The sequence below is a fragment of the Pleurodeles waltl genome, chromosome 6, assembly GCF_031143425.1.
Source record: "Pleurodeles waltl isolate 20211129_DDA chromosome 6, aPleWal1.hap1.20221129, whole genome shotgun sequence".
Taxonomy (NCBI): Eukaryota; Metazoa; Chordata; class Amphibia; order Caudata; family Salamandridae; genus Pleurodeles; species Pleurodeles waltl.
The window spans coordinates 1,662,580,715-1,662,603,156 of record NC_090445.1 but is presented as its reverse complement, the minus strand read 5'-3'; the positions used below and the strand labels follow the sequence as shown (position 1 = coordinate 1,662,603,156).

General features: G+C 43.1%; 1 protein-coding gene across 4 annotated transcripts in view; it reads right to left on the bottom strand.

Annotated features, from left to right (window-relative positions):
* Positions 1-4,998: 4,998 nt before the first annotated feature.
* The window catches only part of CARD9 (caspase recruitment domain family member 9), a 138,203-nt gene continuing 120,759 nt past the window's right edge, over positions 4,999-22,442 (bottom strand). For 3 of the 4 annotated variants that reach the window (XM_069241611.1, XM_069241610.1, XM_069241612.1), the window contains 2 exons: positions 10,928-11,004; positions 4,999-8,833 (listed from right to left, as the gene is read on the bottom strand). In XM_069241611.1, the coding sequence (XP_069097712.1) occupies positions 8,765-8,833; positions 10,928-11,004 (146 nt within the window). In that variant the 3' untranslated portion in view covers positions 4,999-8,764. The remainder of the gene's footprint in view (positions 8,834-10,927; positions 11,005-22,442) is intronic. The other variant, XM_069241613.1, reaches the window with a different exon arrangement.

The window sequence follows — 22,442 nt, the reverse complement described above, 5'->3', positions numbered from 1 at the left end:
ACAGGAGGTGGTTACTCTAGTTTCATAAGAAGATTACTTGATAAAATTTGATATCAGGGATGCTTAATTTCATGTCCTAATTCACCCGGAGAGTCCGCCTTTTCTAATTTTGAGTAGCTGGAAGAATTTTCAATTCAATTCTCTTCCTTTTGGACAAAACATCTTCACCAAGAATTTTCAGGAAGGTACAAGCACCAGTGGGGGATAATTTGCATTTGCACTGTATATAAATTATGCCAAATCTGGACAATTGGCTAATAGTATCTCCTTCACTTTGCAAGGCCTGAAAGGTAGTTTGGAAAGAGCGGTCTATTGTCTCGAACAGCTGGGGTTTGTCCTGAAAAGGAAGAAGTCAGAACTGACACTGCCGCAAGAAGGGTCGTTCAGAAGAGTAATTTTCTATTCTCTGAAATTGAATGTGTGAAGTGATGGCGACACATAGGCTAAAGAGGTTGAAGAAATGGGGAGGTTTATTGATAAACCATGAAAAATATAAGTAATATATAAACACGGCCCCAAACGACGCCTCCAGTCCCCAACTGCTTCACCCAGTGTCTACTGGTGTTCTGACATAGAATCTGCAGATATTTCATAGCGGAACCTCACTGTGTCATTAGCCAGAACTACAAGATGAATACAAATGTACTCAAAACACATGTATACAATACCACAATGTGTTTCTTCTGGAGACAAAGGCCCGGGTCTTATTTCCGTCAGGTTTACCACCTCTTGAATCACTGATCTCTGGCTCCTAAGGAGTACAAGATTATGATTCAGTTCCCCAGACCTTTGTTCAGATCCTGGAATGGTGGCTGGATATCAAGAACTTACGGAAATGGAGTTCTCTTCTTCCCGCAATGCCTCTTGTGACCTTGACAGATGAGAGCCAGAGTGCTTAGAGGGCAGTCATGGGAAACAAGAAAGTGAATGCCAGAGGACTTCATCAGAGGTGGGTTGGTCATCTAATTTAGGGAAACTCACAGCAGCAGAGACAACCATGCTATCATTTTCTTCCCAGATTCATCAAAGGCTGTATTGATCAGAACAGTCACCAAGGTGGCCAAATGTACCTGAATCATTAGGGATTACCAAAGGAGTTACGGAGATTAGCACAAAAGGTTTGTCTTTGGGAAGAATTTCACCTTGTCTAACAGTGATGCACATACTAGACAGGGGCATTTTCCAGGAGGATTCACAAAGCAGGAATCTTCTCTCATCAGTGAATTTCCTGCTGCGGAAGGAGGCATTCACCCAGACAGTGGAAACGTTTGGTTAACAATGGTTGGACCTGTTTGCTTCACCAACCAAAGCTGTTCTTCAGAGTTCATTCACAGAGTTTATGGCCTTTCAGGCATAGGCTCTGCTCTTCACGTTGCTAGAAAGGCAACTATATGCTTTCCTCCAATTTCCCTTCTCCATAGGGTACATCAGAAGATTCAGGAGGAGAAGGTAATGATGATCGTAGTGACCACCTATGGGCCAAGAAGTGTTTGGTTCCTGATTTCTGACACATCTGACAGAACAGGAGGTGCATTACTTCCTGGTCTCACCAGCCCGATCAGTTGGCCTCCCCTCATTCAACGCAATCTTTGAATTTTTTTAAGCTGTCACCCTGGAAGCTGAAAGGAGGGGCTTACAGACTTTAGGCTGCGCCAACTAGGTCATATTTTCCATATGGGAATCTAGAAAACCTCAAATAGTTCCTTCTATGCTAAACACTGAGGTGATTTTGAAAAGTAGTGTTTAGAATGACTTTTTCTCTTTGTCTTGAGTTCCCTTTAAGGTACAATGCTTGGAAGAGGGGTTTCAAAACGGTATGGCTCCTTCAACATTATATGCTCAGTAGGCAGCCATCAAGGGCTTTGAAGAAACAATTTTAGATTTTTCAAAAGTAACCCTTTTAGTTAAGTAGCTATTTCAAAGCTTCAGACTTACGAGACTGGTCCAAACCACAATAGTTCCTCCATACATTTACCAACAGTACTTAGAGGACTCCAATGTCCCTCGTTCAAATTAACTCAAAGTGGGTTTCTTTATGGCAGTGGCATCAGCCAAGAGGCTAGGGACACTGGGGGCTCTCTTAGCTTCTTCCCTTACACTAGGTTCCTTCTGGACTTGATGGTTCTGATGCTGGATCTAACATTCCAACCCAAGATTCAGTCCCTGTTCCATAAAGACCAAGAGTCAGTTCTAGCAGTTTGGGGAGGAAGGAAGGGTACCTCTGGGCCTAAATGTCAAAAGAGTGTTACTCAATTACTTAGATAAAACGAAGGATTTCAGAAGCTGCTGTTCCCTCTTTGTGGCTCATGGCCCAGCAAATGAAGGTAAAAAGCCATCCACTCTCACCACCAGTAAACATGTGTTTCATGCTATTACCAAAGATTACGCTAATATCCGATTACAAAGTCCAGGGTCTATCCAAGTTAGATTGACAAGAGTGGTGGCTGCCGTATGGGCAAAGGGAAATGGTATTTCCTTGATGGAGAAATGTAGGGCAGCGACATGGTTATCTGAAAATACTGTTGTTAAACCTTATTCTAGAGCTGCACAAATCTGTTAAATTTGGTTCTAGTGTACTCAAGTCACCTATGATGTAAATAGTGTTTCTGTTTTTGTTTGCTTATTAAATTTCCAGTGTGATGCCATGCATTTTGAGAATTGATATTTGTTGCTTTGAATAATTTTGACTTATTTTCTTAGGTATATCCTCATCAGGTATAGACTGGGCTGAGGAGGACAATTTTGGGGATAATAAACGTGTTAATTGCCGCTAACAGAAGAAAGACTAGTCTTTGCAAACAATCTCTTTGGAGGAGGTGGACCATCCTCCTCAGGTATAGACTGGGACGGGGAAGACTTGGGCTCATATTTATACTTTTTTATTGCTGCATTTGCGTCGTTTTTTTACGCTAAATCGGCGCACGCTTACAAAATATAATTGTATTTTGTAAGTTTGCACTGCTTTTGCGTCAAAAAATGACACAAATGCGGCGCTAAAAAAGTATAAATATGGGCCTTAATATTTTGGGAAATGAAGGCTACTGGTAAGCAACATGTTCAGTAAAAAGAAGGGGACATTGTATAATGATTTAATGTTATGAATGTACAATCATAACACAAACTATGTTTTAGTGTAATGCTGTTTAAAAACGTTTGTACAAATGCTTTATTTTATCCTGTGCTTCCCTGAGGCTGGTGTAACAATGAGAAATGTTGTTTTTTATTTCTCTAAATGTTTCCTCTTTGTATGTGTGCAGCATTCTGCAGATCACATGCAAAGAGGAAATTGCCTTACAGCTTAGTTTTTGTGCAGGATGGGACTCCTTCCTGCACAAACTCTACGCTGCCCACAATGCAGCAACCCTTCCATTATGGTGCTAGGGTGCCTGTGTTGGCACATGGCTGCTAAAAGAGCACCAGTGCAGGAGACCAGAACCCCTTCTTGGTAGCTATAGCGCAACTTTGCTTGCTGCTCTACGTTGCGCAATTCTTTGTAAATCTGGGCCCTGATTTTTAAACCTAAAAATCATTTGATTTTGTACCCATCTCTTAATCTCTTTTTGGTGAAAAAACTGTAAATACTTGAAGTGTAATACCTTTTCGGATTGCAGTACTATTTATGTAGTTTAAGTAAATAGTTGGTCCAAAAGAACTTAAAACAATGTTGCAAAAATGCCTTTAAAATCTATAATCGGTTTTAGGCTTGCCAGAGCTAGGGTGACCGTTTGCAAGAGTTATTGTTTACGCACGGCGTATGACATTTTCCACAAGCGACGAATCAAAACACCAGAATACAAACAGATTCTGTGGAACTAGTCCAGTCTTGAGTGATATGGTGATGAGGCTATAACTGGGTCTAAAATTGTTAGGAATGGGTGGGCGACTTCGGCAAAACAGCTGCTGGGACACGCTTTGAGAGTACTAAGGATTTGCCCATGTTACCCTCTTTGAACTAAATGCATTAAGGCTTTTCACTGATGCAGTGTCATGAAAAGTAATGCAAACTGGCTTAAATTTTTTAAATGAGATTTACTTTCTTGATTTCTGCTGGAAAGTAGCCCTAATGTGCGATAAGGGGTTGTCAATTGGGTGCTAAATGGGTATTCTCATGCAACCAGCTTTGGGACCTATCTACTAAAACAGGTAGAAACAGCGTTGAGCTACAACTTTGTACAGCACATATACAAGGTTATCTAAAGCTTGGAGCTGGCTCTAAGCGTAGTGTCTTGTATCGAAAGGATACCCTTCCAGTAACAAACCTATGCTACACATCACACAAACCGTTGCACTACTGTGCAAGGGTATGTGTATGGTGCAAGACAGCCAAAAGTGTGCAAGTGCAGCGAGTGACAGCAGCAAGGGTAGCGCTTCAACAACACCACATCACAGTAAATATGGAACTGTCCTGCTGCATCCCTTTCACACAGCGCAGCACTTTGGTTGCTACACTGCGTTGCATGATTTGCAAGTAAATCTGGCCCATGGGGTGCAGGTGAACCTCGGCTACAGATAAGGCAGGAGCAGATCCTTTGGTAATGTCACTCCGACTGGCACTAAGCTGAGGGACACCATTGTTATTGGGGAAGTTGGTTTAGTTATGGTTGCCTACACATAAAACAGAGCCTTAAATAATGGGAAACAGCCTTTAGCATGCCGGCCTAACCACACGCTCCAGTTACAACGTGGCCGTTACATTGGATGCGTCTTTAAAACGCACTCCTTTACCCCGCATGTCATTATCACGACTTGCATTAGAAAAACCAGAGCTCGACTTTACAGACCAACACTTTCCCTACTGTTGTGCAGACCCGAGTTGGAATAGTAAGTTATACCGCTCCAAAGTACAGCGCTTTCCCTAAGGTATGTTGTTGTAACGGTATGTGTGGTAAAGGCATGGGTTCTTCCGACATACAACCTTTAATAATACATCACATTTCAAACACTAGAACAGAGGGCATCTGATTTATAAGACTGACAAAAAGACACAAGTGGACACGATTTTTCAATAAATAATCTTGTTAAAATGTTGAAAATAAAAGAAGTAGACAAAGCACTATACAAAAATATGAGCTATATTTTATCACATTAATAAAATTACAATAGCAATTTAGTGGATTTTAACATTCAATTTTAGCAGAGCGGGCAAATAGTATTTTGTCTCTGAAGTCTGACATTAGTTAGTTGTACAGTATTTGAGATGGGGCTGGTGATGAAGCAGGTCTGTGGTAGATCATGAACAAGTGCTTTAATGAGATTCCGGGGTTTGGTATTCAGTCTTGGTTCTGCATTTTTCTGATCTTGAGGAGGGTTTGCATTCGTCTTAGTGACTAGAACATGCCATTTCATTTATGGCCAGTTGTAACCTAAGCCAGTGTTCTTCGAGTGTCTTTCTCCTTCAGTTGTTGGAGACTGTCAGAGTTGTGTTTGTAGATTTTTATTTTGTGGGGTTTCAGTACGGCCATCAACCTAGGGGCAGAGGTATTTCAAAGAGGCATAGGGCTTTCACTAAGTGGTTGGTCTGTTTTCTGAAACACTTCCAGAAAGGTAGTAGGCTGGGGTTTTGTGATATCCTTCAAAGTAAGTGGACTCTCTGCCTCCATGTAGGATTTAACCTAGTGTAGAATGTTTCCACCAGTTAGAACTTGATAAGGGCAATGTCAGTCCCTGAGAAAGGCTGGTAATTGCATACATTAACATATAAGCCCTCATTTTAAGAACGGCTGTAAAAACCGCCTACTGCTGCGGCGACGGCCGCCAAAATACCGTCGTTGCGGCTACCAGCCACCCGCCATATTATGACCATAGCCAGATTTCCGACAACAAAAATGGCAGAAATTCGGCTCTGGCCATACTGGCGGATGGCGGTAAGGTGGCGCTGCTACCACCAGCAGCGCCACGCCAGTAGACCGCCGCCAGCCGTATTATGACAAATAATACGGCCTGGCGGTGGTATGCTGGCAGGCGCAGCTGGCGGTAGCAGCGCCCCGTCCCGTCTCCTGCCGGAAGACCCCCTGGATCCAGGTAAGTCGAGTCTCCGACAGGGGAGGGGGTGTTGTGTGTGCGTGTGCATGTATGTGTGTGCATGTATGCAGGTGTGTGTTTAGTGTTGAATGTGTGTTTGAATGTATAGACGTGTGAGTTTGTGTATGTTGTGAAATGTGAATGTGTGTCTGCGTGTATATTTGGAGGTGTGCGGATGTGTCTGCGATTGGATGTGTACATGCATGTATGTGTGAATGAGTGTGTGTATGTGTGTGTGTGTGAAGGGCGGGCGTGGATGTGGGGGGAGGTGGGGGAGGTTTGGAGAGGGGGTGGGGGTGTATCTGGAGAGGTAGAGGGGGTGACCCCTAACGGTGACAGGGAAGGAATTCCCGGTCACTGATATGGCCTACCGCCATGGTTTTCGTGGCGGGTCATAATCCCGCAAGCGGCACAATGGCGGCCACGGGGCTGGAGATGGATATCTCTAGCCAGGCGGCTGTTACCGCCGTGGCGGTCGGAGTGGTACATTGGCGGGTTGGCTCCAGCCAACCCGCCAATGTCATAATATGGGGGTAAGTACCACCAGCCTGTTGGAGGTACTTACTGCCGCATTATCGCCGACCGCTGGGGTTGTAATGACCCCCATAGTGTTGTGAGAGCGAACGAGGTAGGGATTTGCATGGTTTGATTTGCATCTGTACTTTTAGAGTTAGCGGTTGAGGCAGTACAGCTCCAGTGGGAGAAGACTTTGTTACTTATTATGAGAAGCCAAGGTCAATGGGATCATCCACTATTCCTTTCAAGAGACTATCAACTCATACCTTCGGGTATGCAAGAAAATTAAATAATTTAAAGAGAACCACTAGGTGTTAGGCAAAGTTTATAGAATCCTTGGAAAGGGAGAGTGTTGATTTTAGGGATGAAACACCATTATGCAGACAAGGAGACCGATGATGTACCTAGAGAGGAGATATTTGAAGTATCTTTCTTGAAGTAACCTTGCACACGCTGGAGCTCCAACTATGATGGCCACTTTGTCTTTTTTTCTAGAAGCCCTTTTTTTTCAAGTAGGATATTGTAATTCTGTGCAGTTTACAGATCTGTGGTTGAAGGGGGTGATGTTTCATGCCAGATGGAGACTAAGTGGTGACACGTAAGATGAATGTAGTTTCCCTTGCTGCGAACATTTTTAGTTGTATAAAAGGGGTACAGATGATTCCACTAGCTTCAGGTCTGCCACTAGTTGTCTGAAGGTGCTTTACAGTCGTTTGGCAGTGGGAATTGAAATGTTAATTCAGCGGCAGATGAAGCTGAGTATAAGGACTTCGGGGGAGAGTGGGCCGACTGGCAGTGATTGCCAAGAACTGTATTGGCAGTATACAAGGTTCGATGGCTGTGTCCCAGGAGTTATTCCTTTTCAACATTTGGATGACCAATTTCAGCAACTGGAATTAAAGTTCAAAGGCTTTGTGGTTGGCTTCAGTCATCACTTTGCCATTGTTATGCATATTTAATGTAAGAGGTTATGCTTGCCATCCCAAGATGCTAAAGTAGGCACACGCTTCCTAGGTTTCCTACAGAGATGGATATGGGGAGTATGGTCAGGGGGGACTAACCACTTTTGAAGAAGAAGGAGCCAGTGTTGACATGGTCTTCCAAGGTGACCGATGATGCTTGTGGTGACAAGTTATATGATGACTGTATCCATACTTCTTTCTTGCCTTTTTTTAGGTCTGAGCTATTTATAGTTAAACAGGGGTGACCTCCAGGGGACAGGCAGGAATCCATCTTGAGGTGTGTAGTAAAAGTAGTATGAAGGCAAAATGGTGAATAACAATACACATGAAATGCTTGAAAAAGTGGTGTCTTTTTCCTTAAAATTCTTAGACTTTAGCGGTCATCAAATTGAATGGGAACCATAGGCAGTTATTTATTTTAAACATACTAAATCAGAAGGCAGTATTTAAAAATGTGTGCAGCCTACTTTAGGCTACCACATACTGAGTACATTGCATGCCCCTAGAATTTCCATGACGGTCACAAAACTCCAGTGACTTGCAGACATTCTGCTACTTCTGACACACATTTTTTTGTTCTTGATAGTACACAAGGAAGGAGTTGTGGTTTAGGTACTAAATTACTGAACGTGGAGCATACAGACCTGGAGTGTAGTCCCACTTTTGGCACTTGGAAAAACTCAGTAGCAGATAGGTAAAACAAACTGTACTGTCTCAGACTGGTCCATGTTGCACCCTCTTGCATGCTAGTTTCTGCGATCCATCCTCCACTGGACCCCCCAGACACTTCTCCTTTTAACCACATGTGGATGAGCTTTGTACCAGTGTTGTTGATACCCAACCCATCGTGCTCCAGAACGTGCCTCCAAGACGTTTTTAGAGACATCTTCGACGTCAGAAGTAGCATGATCTCTAATTCAAGTAGGATCAGTAAATTTCCAGGCTCGTCTCTCCTTAAGAATAGATAAAATCCACGTAGGAACGCATGACAAGAGTTGGGATTTCTGTTAACAATATATCAAAGCTATTTACAAAAGAGCTAATGTAAAAAAATACCTCTAAAACAGTGCTGCTGTACATTTACATTTTAAATAAATAGGTGTCCTCTGCAATGGTATCAGTCTGTCCCTGATATAATCCATGTCTACATTAAATAACAGGATTGTTCAGAAGCACACGCCGAGTCGTCCATTGCACCTCGCCTCAGGGTCCAAGCATTTTGTCTTCTCTGCACTATTTTCTGTTTTTGTCAGGAGCCATCTGTGTCACTTCCGGTTGTGTTGTCCCAGTCTTCTCTCGCGCGTGTGCCACCTTTTGATCTCATCGCCTTCTTTCTAGAACGAGACACGACATATCATTTAGGGGAAGTGCCCCTTTAATAATTTACCATAAAATAATATACTGGTATTTAGAAAATGATGAAAACAGCATTATAAATGTAGGGCCTGATATACAAAAGGCAGTTCGCAAGGCAGTCAGTAATTTTGCGTACTAAGGGACTGATTACGAGTTAAGGCGTTATTTATCACCCCTGATAAATATTGATGCCACAGGATACGTTATTTATTAGGGGCAATAAATAATGCCTCCTCCAAGTTCCTGGGGAATACGCACTAAAATCCATGTGTGTGCCAGTAAATACCGTATGTTTTCCCCGGTTAAATTTTGGCATGCTTAATCCACCAACATTTTAAGAAGGTTGAATTATTTAACACAACCGATAATTATCAAATGCGTTAAGTGCCTTCAAACTCGTAATTCCGACCCATGCATAAACATGAGTTTACGCATGGGTCGGAATATTACGGATATATTACGAGGAACTCGTAATCAGGCCCTACATGGTTTGTAGCTTGTCATTTGTTTTGCAGTGTGATGAAAATCAGCTGGACTGCAAAATGCACATTCGCAAGAGGTCACAAAACTTCCTGTCTTATTCATAGGTATCAGGTAGGAGACAAATGCGAACGCCTTCTGCAAATCCAAGCGTAGGTGCCTCCGTGCAGGCCTACAACTCTGCACGGAGCACACACTAGTAGCTGCAAGCAAAACCCTGATTCAAAATGGTCTGTGGCTCCTGCCTTGAACTACCCATTTAATTCCTCCATAGTTACCCTCACAAGCCCATGACACTTCCTGAGCAGCTTGATCCCAGAGGCTTATCTGATGACCAAAGCCATTCAGAGGCCCCAAACCTCTTCTAAATACACCTTTCACCCCTCCTACTTCTTGGCATCCTTTACCAGACACCTTATGCAGCAAGATCTGAAATATACCATATTGAGAACCATTTGATTGCAAGATTCCTCAGGTGGAACACCACAGAACTTCGCCTTTCTGACATACATGGTAAACTTTCTTCTGAATAGGGTTAGTTATCGAGCTATCCTTCAAAACAGATTCAGTCTCAAAGCTCTGTTTTTAAGGGAAGCTGTGGACCTTATTATGAAACGGTGGGCGTGTATCAGCTTCTGGTTATGCACGGTTTGTAATTACAAGCTAAAGGGTATTTAACATATCCGATAATTATCAGATGCAACAAATAACTCAAGCCTCATTAAATTTCGGTAGATCACACCTGCCAAAATTTTATAGGGAAAACGCATACGGTATTTACCATATCATGAAGAATTTGGTATTTTAAACACCGAAATCTGCATTTTACTCCCATAATCTCGTAATAGGTGCTATCACACCCGATAATAACGCACCCTGTGGTATCATTGTCAGGTGCGCTAAATAGTGCCTACTCTCATAATCAGCACTGAGGTATCAAATGTGCTTTAAAATGCACCAAGTGGCCCTTCTAAGACCATTCTGTACGCTGGCTTTAAATGCGTGGGTTGGCTAGTGGCCCGCACTTTCTTTTTTGGTAGCGGTACATTTTGTAGGGATACTATTTTTCAGTTTTCGTTTCTTGTAGCACCTTCAGGACAAGGATATATTTTTTAAAGGGCCTTTGCAGTAGCTTCCAGCCAGTTGCTTCCCATGTCATCATCACATCCTGTAACCTGCTGAAAGGCTTCCACCTCTACCCTAATGTTCGACAGACTGCGGTGAGGAAGCCGACTGTCGGCAACTATACGGACTCTTGCATGCTACTCATTTAAATTGAGAAACATTACTTTGCACTGGACTTGATGTAAGGGTGGAGGCAGCTCCTCACTAAGGTCTCTCAACACCTAGAGACAAGAATACAAAATATGGAGGTAGAGGAAGCGAGAGGCAGAACAAGCTTAATAGTTAGTAACAAAGGCATGGAACTGGACAGACAGAAAGCTAGCCAAATATGAACAAGCAGATAGACATAGTGAGGCAGATAGGGATTAGATACTTAGACAACAAGGCTACTGAGTCAAGGATAAAGCGTGGAGAAGCCTGCATAGTGTGTACTTTTCGAAGACCAAATCAAGCCTGCCAGTGCTAACCTTCGATACTCTTCGAAGCTCTTCTTTATTCTTCGCTTTTCTTTGTCGGCCGGCTCTCCGCTGCATGATCGGCCTCCCTGAAATCACAAATCGTAACTATTGTAGACTCCTGTGATGGTCACTCTCAATCACCTTTTCAGAGTTTACTATAACCTTTGCTTGAATAAGTGACATAACCACAGTTGATGAGGGTAGTTCTGTGACCCTAATTTAATTGAGGGACTTTTTTGAATCGTAGGTCCTCATACAGAAATGGGTGGTAAAAGAAAATCCTCTGATTTGTCGACTTAAGTGGTAAATCTTGCTTTGGAGGATGCTCTGCCAAAGGAAAGTTGTCAGCAGTTTTAACATTCCTGTGATGGAGGAAATTGCTCTGGCGTTTTTCACCAGCAAAGAATTCTACGCTAATCTGATGGTTTTCTGTTGTTACCCAAGTTTAAATGAGGCCCTTGGTCAAATTAATGATTGTTAAATGAAAGGTGGGATGTGATGTACCAGAAAATGTGATTGGTCTTCAGTAGTGTGTGCTTCTTTGAGATACACTGCCATGAGGCAGCTCAGAATAGATAACTATAATTCCTGGTCTTTGAATTATAGGGTTTAGAAATTGGGAATTTTCTAGGGGGGAAACAGAGGAGGGGCTTTAGAATTCTTAAGGAAAACTTCATTATCACAGAGCAGCAACTATAATGGTTAAGGAAACTGCGGTTAGCCGTGAGATAATTTGTCTTTGTTGAAAGAGGAAATATTATCTTCTCTCTTGTCACATTTAATTTACAAAGAATACCAAGTAAAGGAATTTAACCTTATGCTTTTTATTGATGCTGTATCAACTCTTTAATATTGGCATTAGGCCTAGAAAAAGGTATTAAACAGACCCGGCTTTATTGGAGTGTGGAGAAATATCAGTGGGCAAAATGAACAAAACGTAGAGAGTGAAAACAACAGTCTTTGGGTGTGAATCCATTCCCATCACTGCTTCATTTGTGCTTTGTCTCCCTATATTCCTCAGTCTCGAAGAAGAGGTACAACAATTATTTTTTTGTGTATGACTGTGTAAGGGAACTAGCTAGGTAACAGGGCATGTCAGTGCTCCTGCTGAGCTCAGGATAGGTCTAGGTAACAGGGAGTGCTTTCTCTCTGCAGGGACAAGGGGACATAACATGTAGAAGAGAGTACCTGAAAGTTAAGAAGGTAAAGAAACTGAGGACTTGGGCAGATTGGAGCAGGCTGTGATCAGGGAACTGAACATAAACTGGAAAACATGCAAAGGTAAAGTAGGAAGATAACACGAGTAGAAACGACAAGATGATGCGAGCCAGGAAGTGATAGACAAACTATCTTAAATGATAGTTTGTATGCTCTTTGAAAAGTGATCTCTCTGTTGGAGAAAAAGATCTTACAAGAAGGTAAGGATAAGATTAATCTCACCCAGTTGAGGGAGGCACCCAGCAGCTCTTATGGAGAAAGGGTACGCGGTGTATTTCTGTGCCACAGGCACAAACTTGAGAATCTAACTTGCACCCTTGGTGACAATAGTACTCAAGATTGTAACACAAACACAAGAAAGGACAACAGGAAACAGGGCGGAGGATACAGAAACAGGAACTGGTCTCAGGAAAAATCAAGAGTCCTTTGGCTGTCCACAATAGTGATGGCAATGATAGCAGCACAACTTTAGAGATTGGGGATTCCAGTTTCTTCTACCATGATGATTGGGGATCGGGTTAGGAATTAGGTTTAGGGAGTAGTTCAGGGTTAAGTTGAGATTATGCATGTTGTTTAGCACTAGAGTTAAAGTAAGGTGCGGTGTGAGGGATGATGTAAGGTGTATGGGTAGGTGTATGGTAGGTGCAAGGGGTGTAGGCTGGCAATATATTGAATCCAAAATATTGACGGGTCGAAATATTGTGATGACAATATCGGGGAGAAAATATTGAAAAGTATGTTTCCATACATATTCTGTACGTAGCTCCACATAAACATACCTTGGTGACATATATCTTCAAGGAACGTAGGTACATAGTTAAGAATAGGAAATACTTACCCCCACTCTATGCACTTACCTATTGGATAACATGCCCCTCAATATTATGGTTAAGATATTGTTGCCCGTCAATATTTTAGATGTGATCGTCCCTTCTCCAATCAGTGTAAGGGTTAGTATTGGAGCAAGAATTAGAAATGTACTACGGGATCGGGTTAGACTCAGATTAAGAGTGTTAGGGAGACGTTCAGGGTTAGGTTTAGGTTCTGTTTAGTGGGTAGGGTAGTAAGGTGTGGTGTGAGGAATGATGTAAGATGTACAGGTAAAGTTTGAAGTAAGAGTTAGAATGGAATAGGAGTTTGGGTTGGGCTTAGGGTAGGAGTTAGGGAGAAGCTCAGGGTCTGGTTATTTGTAGTGGTTAGGACTAAGTTTAAAGTAAAATGTGGTGTGAGGAATGATGTGAGGTGTACTAGTAGGTGTACTGGTTGGATCAAGTTTAGAAATGTAATAAAAGTTTGGGTTGGGCTAAGAGTTAGGGTAAAGAAGAAATTCAGGGTTAGGTTCAGGTTTTCATTAGGGCTAAGGTTAAAGTAAAGTGTGGTGCGAGGAATGACATAACATTTAACAGTTAGTGTTGCGGTAAGAGTTAGAAAATGGAATAAAGGATTGGTTTAGGCTTGATGTAAGAGTTAGGGTTGGGTTAAATTTAGAGGTTGAGTTAGAATTGGAGTAAGGCTTGGTCTAAAGTTAGTTTAACTGTTTACTGTTTTGTAAGCGATGGGGTGAGGGCTGAGTAGACTGTGAGTAGTGGAGGGCTAGAGTAATGTAAGTGGTAAATGATGGTAAAAAAGGGATGGATGATGTAAGAAGTTGAGGGAAAAAGGTGGCATGAGAGGTGGGTTGAGGGTAAGGTGTGTCCTTTAGTAAAATGGCAGAAGAACATGGTGGAAAAGAAGAAACGGTTAGGGTATGGGTTATCGACGGAGAGGTTATGGTAAGGGGTAATGTAGGGTTAATGCATATCAATGAATTATACATTGATATGCATCAACCCTACATTACCCCTACAATGCACTGCTATACCTTGTGTTTTTTACCACTACATGCTTGAACAATTTTTGTAAAAAAAATTTTAACATACAGTTCTGCAGAGCTCTGATTCATATCTTAAAATACAGAAATTCACAAAACTGAGGGCCTGATTTAGAAACTGCAGACTGGTTACTCCGTCACAATGGTGACCGATATCACGTCCGCTGAAATCTAAATCGCTTTATTTCCTATGAGATTTAGATTTCAGCAAACAGGATATCCGTCATCGTTGTGACAGAATAATCCATTCGCGAATATCTAAATCAGGCCCTGAATTTGTGTCTGCACATTCTGGCCCTCAATGGGGCTGGGAGATAGAGCGGACAGTGGGCTGTGCCTTGGGGACAATGAAGGGGGCTGGAGGTAGTGAAAACAGAGGACTGCGCTGTGCGGGCAATAAATAGGACATGGAGGAAGAGGGGACAGAGGGCTGTGCCTTCAGAACAATAAATTGATCTTTAAGGTCATTGAGACAGTGGGCTGCTCTGTGGGAATAATGAATGGCGCTGTGAGGTAAATGGGACCACAGGCTACGCTGTGGGGCACTGTATGGGCCTGGGAGGTCGACTGTACAGTGGGTTGTGACACGGGCACACTGATTGGGGCTGGGAGGAACATGGGAGTGTGGCCTTTGCTTTGAGGACAATGAATGGGTCTGAAAAGTAGAGGACAGCGAGCTGTGACATGGGGGCTACTGAATGAGTCTGGCTGGTTGACGAAAGAGGGGGATGTGCTGTGAGTGCATTGAATGGGCCTGGCAGGTTGAAAGAAGAGTAAGATAGGCTGTGGGTGCACTGAATGGGCCTTCAGAACGACTGAACAGTGTGCTGTGCAGTGAGAGAATCAAATGGGGCTGGGAGGTAGGTGAGACAGTCAGAGACCCAGTGTGGACTACCAGGAGATTGTGGTGCTTAAACAGTGATGAGAGATAGTATGGGGTGCAGGTTGTGAGTGAAAGCAAAGTCAGAAGGGATGAATGCTCTGACGCCAAAGGGTCACCCTCCCTTTCTGGATGGGTATGTTTATGCACCCACAAATAAGTTGCAGAGCCAAAAGGCTATGCGAGGATCACACTAACCCCTCCTCAGCACTCCACCCACACACCCCCACCACATTTCCAGTATACTGTTTTTAGGTCAAAGCCTACCAGACAGTACAGCTGTGTTCTTTACAAACAACATCTTGGGGACATCCGGAAAGCTTCCCTTGGAAGGTATTCTGCTGGTTGCTTACCACTTGGTTTGTGGTTTGTAACTCACATTTGTTTACTTTCTATTTGCTGGCTTTGTTTTAGCCGGTCCAACTTGAGTTTGTCCCTTCCCTTGCCCAAAACCTATTTCCTGTATTCTTCCACCAGTACTGAATTTCGTTAAACAGGCATTTAAATCTCGTTCTTGTCACATTTGCTGTGCTTTCAAAGACTAAGGTCAAATGTAAGGCTCTTTAATCCAGGAAGGTTGGTGTTTACTTTTCTTTCTCTGACTTCAAAATGAGCTTATTTATGTGACAATCATGCTGGCTACTCAAGGTGTGCTGTACAATTGTATTTTTTTCTAGAAAAAAACAAAATTTAAATGTCTGTAAATGAACTTTGCATATATTTCAGAATATGGAAAGCACAAATGAAGTACATTTTTGATAATTCTGAAGTGTGGTGCAAACAAATATTTTAATAGATTCAAAATAAATCAATACACTTGATGATAACATTTACACACATTATCGTTTGTGCACTGTAGACTTGTATCAGTAAAACTGTATGTTGGTGCAAATGTAAAAGTATTTTCTATTAAATATGTGTTGTTTGCAATGGCGGTGTGCTACCACACCATGCCTACTCCACTTTACCCTACTTCACTCTGAACCACTGCACTCAACTACGCACCACTCCACACGGTGTCACTGGCCTCTACTCTGCACCACTCAACTCTAAGCCACTTCACTTGGTACACCTCTACTCTGCACCTCTCTGCTCTATGCCTCTGTACTCTACCCCAGACTAATCTACTATGCACCACTGCACTCTATGCCAATCCACTCTACGTCACTCCAATCAACTGCACCACTGCACTCTACAACACTTCACTTTACTCTGAAACAATGTACTCTAGGCCACTCTATTCCACTCTACGCCACTGCTATCTACACTGTGCCACTGCACTGCACTCTACGGCACTCTAGTCTGTCGCTGCACTCTAAGCAGTTTTACTCAAAACCATTACACTCTATATGCCAGTCTGCTTTGCACCACTGCACTGTATGCCACTATCCTCTGCTCTGCTTTACTGTATGCCACTGCACTCTACAACACTCTACTCTGCAGTCTCTGCCAATCTACGCTGCGCCACTGCACTCTACTCTGTGCCACTGTACTTCACTTTATGCCTCTCTTCTCTTCACCACTCAACCATGTCACTGCTCTCTATGCAAATGGACTCCACACCACTTTACTCAAAACCAATGCACTTTATGCCAATCTACTCTGCACCACTGTATTTCAGGCCACTGCACTCTATGACGCTACATGATACTCAACTTGGACGCTCTTCTCCATTAAACTCTACTCCACTCTGACACTCTACTGTACTGTATGCTGCTTTGTGCAGCTCCCTCTATGCCACTCTGTGCCACTTTACTCCACATGATTGTACAACACACTACTCCACTCTGACACTCCGTGGCACCCCACTCTGACACTATATGCCACTTTTCTTTGACACTCGATTCTACAACACTCTACTCCACTCTATGCCACTCCACTGTACGAAAATCTACTCCGCTCTACATCAAGCTACTAGAAGTCACTCTACACCACTCTACTATATTCTATGCCACTCCACTCTGCTCTACACCACTCCACTCTGCTCTCCGCCACTCCGCTCTATGCCACTCCACACCACTTCACTCTGCCCTACGCCACTCCACTCCGCCCTACGCCACTCCATGATAATTTATGCCACTCCACGACACTCTACTCACTCTACTCCCTTCCAGTCTACGATGCTCTACTCCCTCCTAGACACTGCACAACACTCTACGCCACTGTACCCTATGACAGTAAAAAACAGCTACAGCTTGGCTGCAGTATACCCTTCAGACATCCGGGCCCCACTGCAGCTCGAGGAGGAAGCATTCAAGTTCCTGCTGAAACAATGGTCCTTAAGGGCAAAGGGATTAAAAAGATACGTAATCAGATGTGACAAGGGCCTCTCAGGTGGAAATGGGCCTGTTCATGTCTGGGGTCTTAATACTATTGACTCCAGTGGCTAGGTGCTCAGGGTGCAAGATAAGAGACGGCCTGGTGGGACAGGGCAGTTTTTAGTTGCACTCTGCCAATTAGGTGATCCTGTTGTTTCCCAAATGTGATAGCCAAGCTATTATAGGATTCCTGTCCACAAGAGTTTAGGGATTCACCGCTGGCACCCTTATTGTTAAATTATATTTTAGTGATCATATCACACTTCTTTTCATATCAAAGCACCTTAAGCCTTAAGTAACAGGTGTTACTATTACCCAATTGTGAGAAATTGGGTTATTGGTTGGGGCGGGGGGTGCAAGCTCTTTTCAAGCAACAGCCACAATACTTGTCAGGCTGACGCACAAAAGACACTAAATTAACCTGTACTTAACCCTTTGGCTGCTTGCACAAAAGCAGTCAGGATTAACTTCAAAGCAATGTGTAAAGCAGTTATGCAACTCTCAAACAGTAATAAAGTGAAAACACAACACAAGAAAAATCCACACAAATTTAGAAAAGCAGAGTAAAAATAAATAAAATTTTTGACACCGAAAAGACAAAAATCCAATAAGTAAAACTGAAGAAATGCAATATTAAATATTTTGAAAAAAGTACAAAGTTCCAGCTGAGGATATCTTGTCGCACAGGGCCGGTACAAAGTCACAAGTTCAGGCCAACCACAGTGGAGCGCAGGCTGGGCACAATACCATGTTTGGCCCACTGAGGATTGTACCTTATGCCCCTTGTGCATGGTCTGCACGGTGTTGCTTTGGGAGGCTTTGTGTCACCCAGCGTCGGTTCAGATGAAGACGAGGCTTTGCGTTGCTCTGTGTTGGTTCTGAAGAGACATATGGCGAAGTTTTGCAGAACTTTGTGCCAGATTTGGTGGAACCTTCAGTTAAGGGCCCAGGACCTGGAGAGGTACCACTTGGGGATCAGGAACTCACTCCAGTTGCAGGTCCAGGCAGGTCTAGTGCAGCAGGTCAGTTGGCAAGTTGCAGGACGGCCTCTAGATGTTGTTTTGTCCCTGTACCTCAGAACAGGTGGTCACTCAGCCTGGGATGAAGGGAGCAGGTCCAGCCTTTATTCTCAGACTACAGGGCATGCCTCAGGAAGCAAGGTAGTCCTCTGGCAGCAGAGATGTCCTCCTTCTGTAGTATACACAGGTCCAGTAGTGTACTGAAGAGAGGGGCTTAGGGTCCACTTTGTATACCTGGTGCCCACCTCTGAAGTGGAAGAAAGTTCTGGAGTCATCCCCTTACAAAAGTGTCTGGAATTTCCGGCTTCCTTGTCCTGGTCCCAGTCTGTCTGCAGTCACAACAGCCTACTGTGAAGCCCTTGGTGTGTGAGCTGAGGCAGTGGCCCCAAAGTCCAAGTGTGACAGGTGACAGCTTCGCCCATTTGTCAAGTCAGGATGGCCCATCCGGCAAACAGCCACACCCTCGAATATGTGGCTGTCTGAAAGGCATACCCAAAGACCAACTGCCAACTACATCTAGTCATGTGATCCATGAACAGGCACCAAATGGTTAGGGAAGGAAAATGCCAATTTTCTAAAAGTGTCATTTTCAGAATTGTGACTTAAAATTTAACTTTACCATTAAAGAGGGTTTTAAATTGCAATTCCTAAGACACCAAATAGGACATTCCTACCTGCTCCCAACTAAATGATAAAACCTAGTAAATATAATAAGGTAACCTAATGTTATTCTAAGAGAGAGGCAGATCTTGCAATAGTGAAAAACAAATTGGAGCGTTTTTACTACCAGGACAAGTAAACTTGAACATCCATGTCCGACTATTTAAATACAACGCACTCTGCTCTATGAGCTGTTTAGGGTCTAGCCCGGGGTGATTTATATGTATTAAAAAGGATGGTTTAGACCTGGCAAAATGTTCATTTTGCCAGTTTATAATTGTACACACAGGCGGCAGTGGCGGGCCTGAGAGAGAACCTAAAGAGCTACTTATGTGGGTGACACAATAAGTACCACAGGCCAACTAGTAGCACTTAATTAACCAGCCAGGCATATATGGTAATAAAAATTTCACTTACCCAGTGTACATCTGTTCGTGGCATTAGTCGCTGCAGATTCACATGCTGTGCATAGTCCGCCGTCTGGTGTTGGGTCGGAGTGTTACAAGTTGTTTTTCTTCGAAGAAGTCTTTTCGAGTCACGAGACCGAGGGACTCCTCCTCCTTTGTTTCCATTGCGCATGGGCGTCGACTCCATCTTCGATTGTTTTCCCAGCAGAGGGTGAGGTAGGAGTTGTGTATGTTAGTAATAGTGCCCATGCAATGGAATGAATAAGTATGTACAAAATAAAGTTTAAGTAATATATTTACAAATGTACAAATGTTGAAGATTACTTCCATACGGCTACAGGCTCCCGGGGAGGCGGGTGGGCGCATGTGAATCTGCAGCGACTAATGCCACGAACAGATGTACACTGGGTAAGTGACATTTTCAGTTCGGTGGCATGTGTAGCTGTAGATACACATGCTGTGCATAGACTAGTAAGCAGTTATCTCCGCAAAAGCGGTGGCTCAGCCTGTAGGAGTGGAAGTAGTTTGAAATAAAGTTCTTAGTACGGCTTGACCTACTGTGGCTTGTTGTGCGGATAGCACGTCTACACAGTAGTGCTTAGTAAATGTGTGAGGCGTAGACCATGTGGCCGCCTTACATATTTCGTTCATTGGAATATTTCCCAGAAAGGCCATGGTAGCACCTTTCTTTCTGGTTGAGTGTGCCTTTGGTGTAATGGGCAGCTCTCTCTTTGCTTTAAGGTAGCAGGTTTGGATACACTTAACTATCCATCTGGCTATACCCTGTTTTGATATTGGGTTTCCTGTATGAGGTTTTTGAAATGCAATAAACAGTTGTTTTGTTTTCCTAATTAGTTTTGTTCTGTCAATGTAGTACATTAGTGCTCTTCTGATGTCTAATGTATGTAGTGCCCTTTCAGCTACTGAGTCTGGCTGTGGCAAGAACACTGGTAGTTCTACTGTTTGATTTAAGTGGAACGGTGAAATAACTTTTGGTAAAAATTTAGGATTGGTTCTTAGAACTACCTTATTTTTGTGTATTTGAATAAAAGGTTCCTGTATAGTAAACGCTTGAATTCCGCTTACTGTTCTTAGAGATGTAATGGCAATGAGGAATGCAACCTTCCACGTTAAGAATTGCATTTCGCAAGAATGCATGGGTTCGAAAGGTGGACCCATGAGTCTTGTTAAGACGATGTTGAGGTTCCATGAAGGAACAGGTGGTGTTCTTGGTGGTATAATTCTTTTGAGGCCTTCCATAAACGCTTTAATGACAGGTATCCTAAATAGTGAAGTTGAATGGGTGATCTGCAGGTATGCAGAAATTGCTGCGAGGTGTATCTTTATGAAAGAGAAGGCCAGATTTGATTTCTGCAAATGTAGTAAGTATCCTACTACATCCTTTGGAGATGCATGTAATGGTTGAACTTGATTACTATGGCAGTAGCAAACAAATCTTTTCCATTTACTTGCATAGCAGTGTCTAGTGGATGGCCTTCTATCCTGTTTTATGACCTCCATACATTCTTGGGTGAGGTTTAAATGTCCGAATTCTAGGATTTCAGGAGCCAGATTGCTAGATTCAGCGATGCTGGGTTTGGGTGCCTGATCTGCTGTTTGTGTTGTGTTAGCAGATCTGGCCTGTTGGGTAGTTTGACATGGGGTACTACTGACAGGTCTAGTAGTGTTGTGTACCAGGGTTGTCTTGCCCATGTTGGTGCTATTAGTATGAGTTTGAGTTTGTTTTGACTCAATTTGTTTACTAGATATGGAATGAGAGGGGGAAAAGCGTATGCAAATATCCCTGACCAATTCATCTATAGAGCATTGCCTTGAGACTGCCTGTGTGGGTACCTGGATGCGAAGTTTTGGCATTTTGCGTTCTCCTTTGTTGCAAATAGGTCTATTTGAGGTGTTCCCCAAAGGTGGAAGTAAGTGTTTAGAATTTGGGGGTGAATCTCCCATTCGTGGACTTGTTGGTGATCTCGAGAGAGGTTGTCTGCTAGTTGATTCTGGATCCCTGGAATAAACTGTGCTATTAGGCGAATGTGGTTGTGAATCGCCCAATGCCATATCTTTTGTGCCAGGAGGCACAGCTGTGTCGAGTGTGTTCCCCCCTGTTTGTTTAGATAATACATTGTTGTCATGTTGTCTGTTTTGACAAGAACGTATTTGTGGGTTATGATGGGTTGAAATGTTTTCAACGCTAGGAACACTGCTAACAATTGGAGGTGATTTATATGCAACTTTGTTTGATGTACGTCCCATTGTGCTTGGATGCTGTGTTGATTGAGGTGTGCCCCCCACCCTGTCATGGAAGCATCTGTTGTTATCACGTATTGTGGCACTGGGTCTTGGAAAGGCCGCCCTTTGTTTAAATTTATACTGTTCCACCATAGAAGCGAGATGTAAGTTTGGCGGTCCATCAACACCAGATCTAGAAGGTGACCCTGTGCCTGTGACCATTGCGATGCTAGGCACTGTTGTAAGGGCCTCATGTGCAGTCTTGCGTTTGGGACAATGGCTATGCATGAAGACATCATGCCTAGGAGTTTTAATACCATCTTTGCATGTATTTTTTGTGTCGGATACATGGCTTGTATAACCTTGTAAAAATGTTGAACCCTTTGTGGACTTGGAGTGGCTATCCCATTTGTTGTGTTGATTGTCGCTCCTAAGTATTGTTGTGTTTTGCACGGCAGAATGTGTGATTTTGCATAGTTGATGGAGAAACCGAGTTTGTAGAGGGTTTGTATGACATACTGTGTGTGGTGTGAACACTTTGTTAGGGAGTTGGTTTTTATTAGCCAATCATCTAGGTAGGGGAACACGTGTATTTGCTGCCTTCTGATATGTGCAGCTACTACTGCTAGGCATTTCGTAAATACTCTTGGTGCGGTTGTTATACCGAACGGCAACACTTTGAATTGGTAATGTATTCCCTTGAATACGAACCTTAGGTATTTCCTGTGCGAGGGATGTATCGGTATGTGGAAATACGCGTCTTTTAGATCTAAGGTTGTCATATAGTCTTGTTGTTTTAGCAGTGGTAATACGTCTTGTAGTGTGACCATGTGAAAGTGTTCCGATTTGATGTAGATGTTTAGTGTTCTGAGATCTAAGATTGGTCTCAGTGTTTTGTCTTTTTTTGG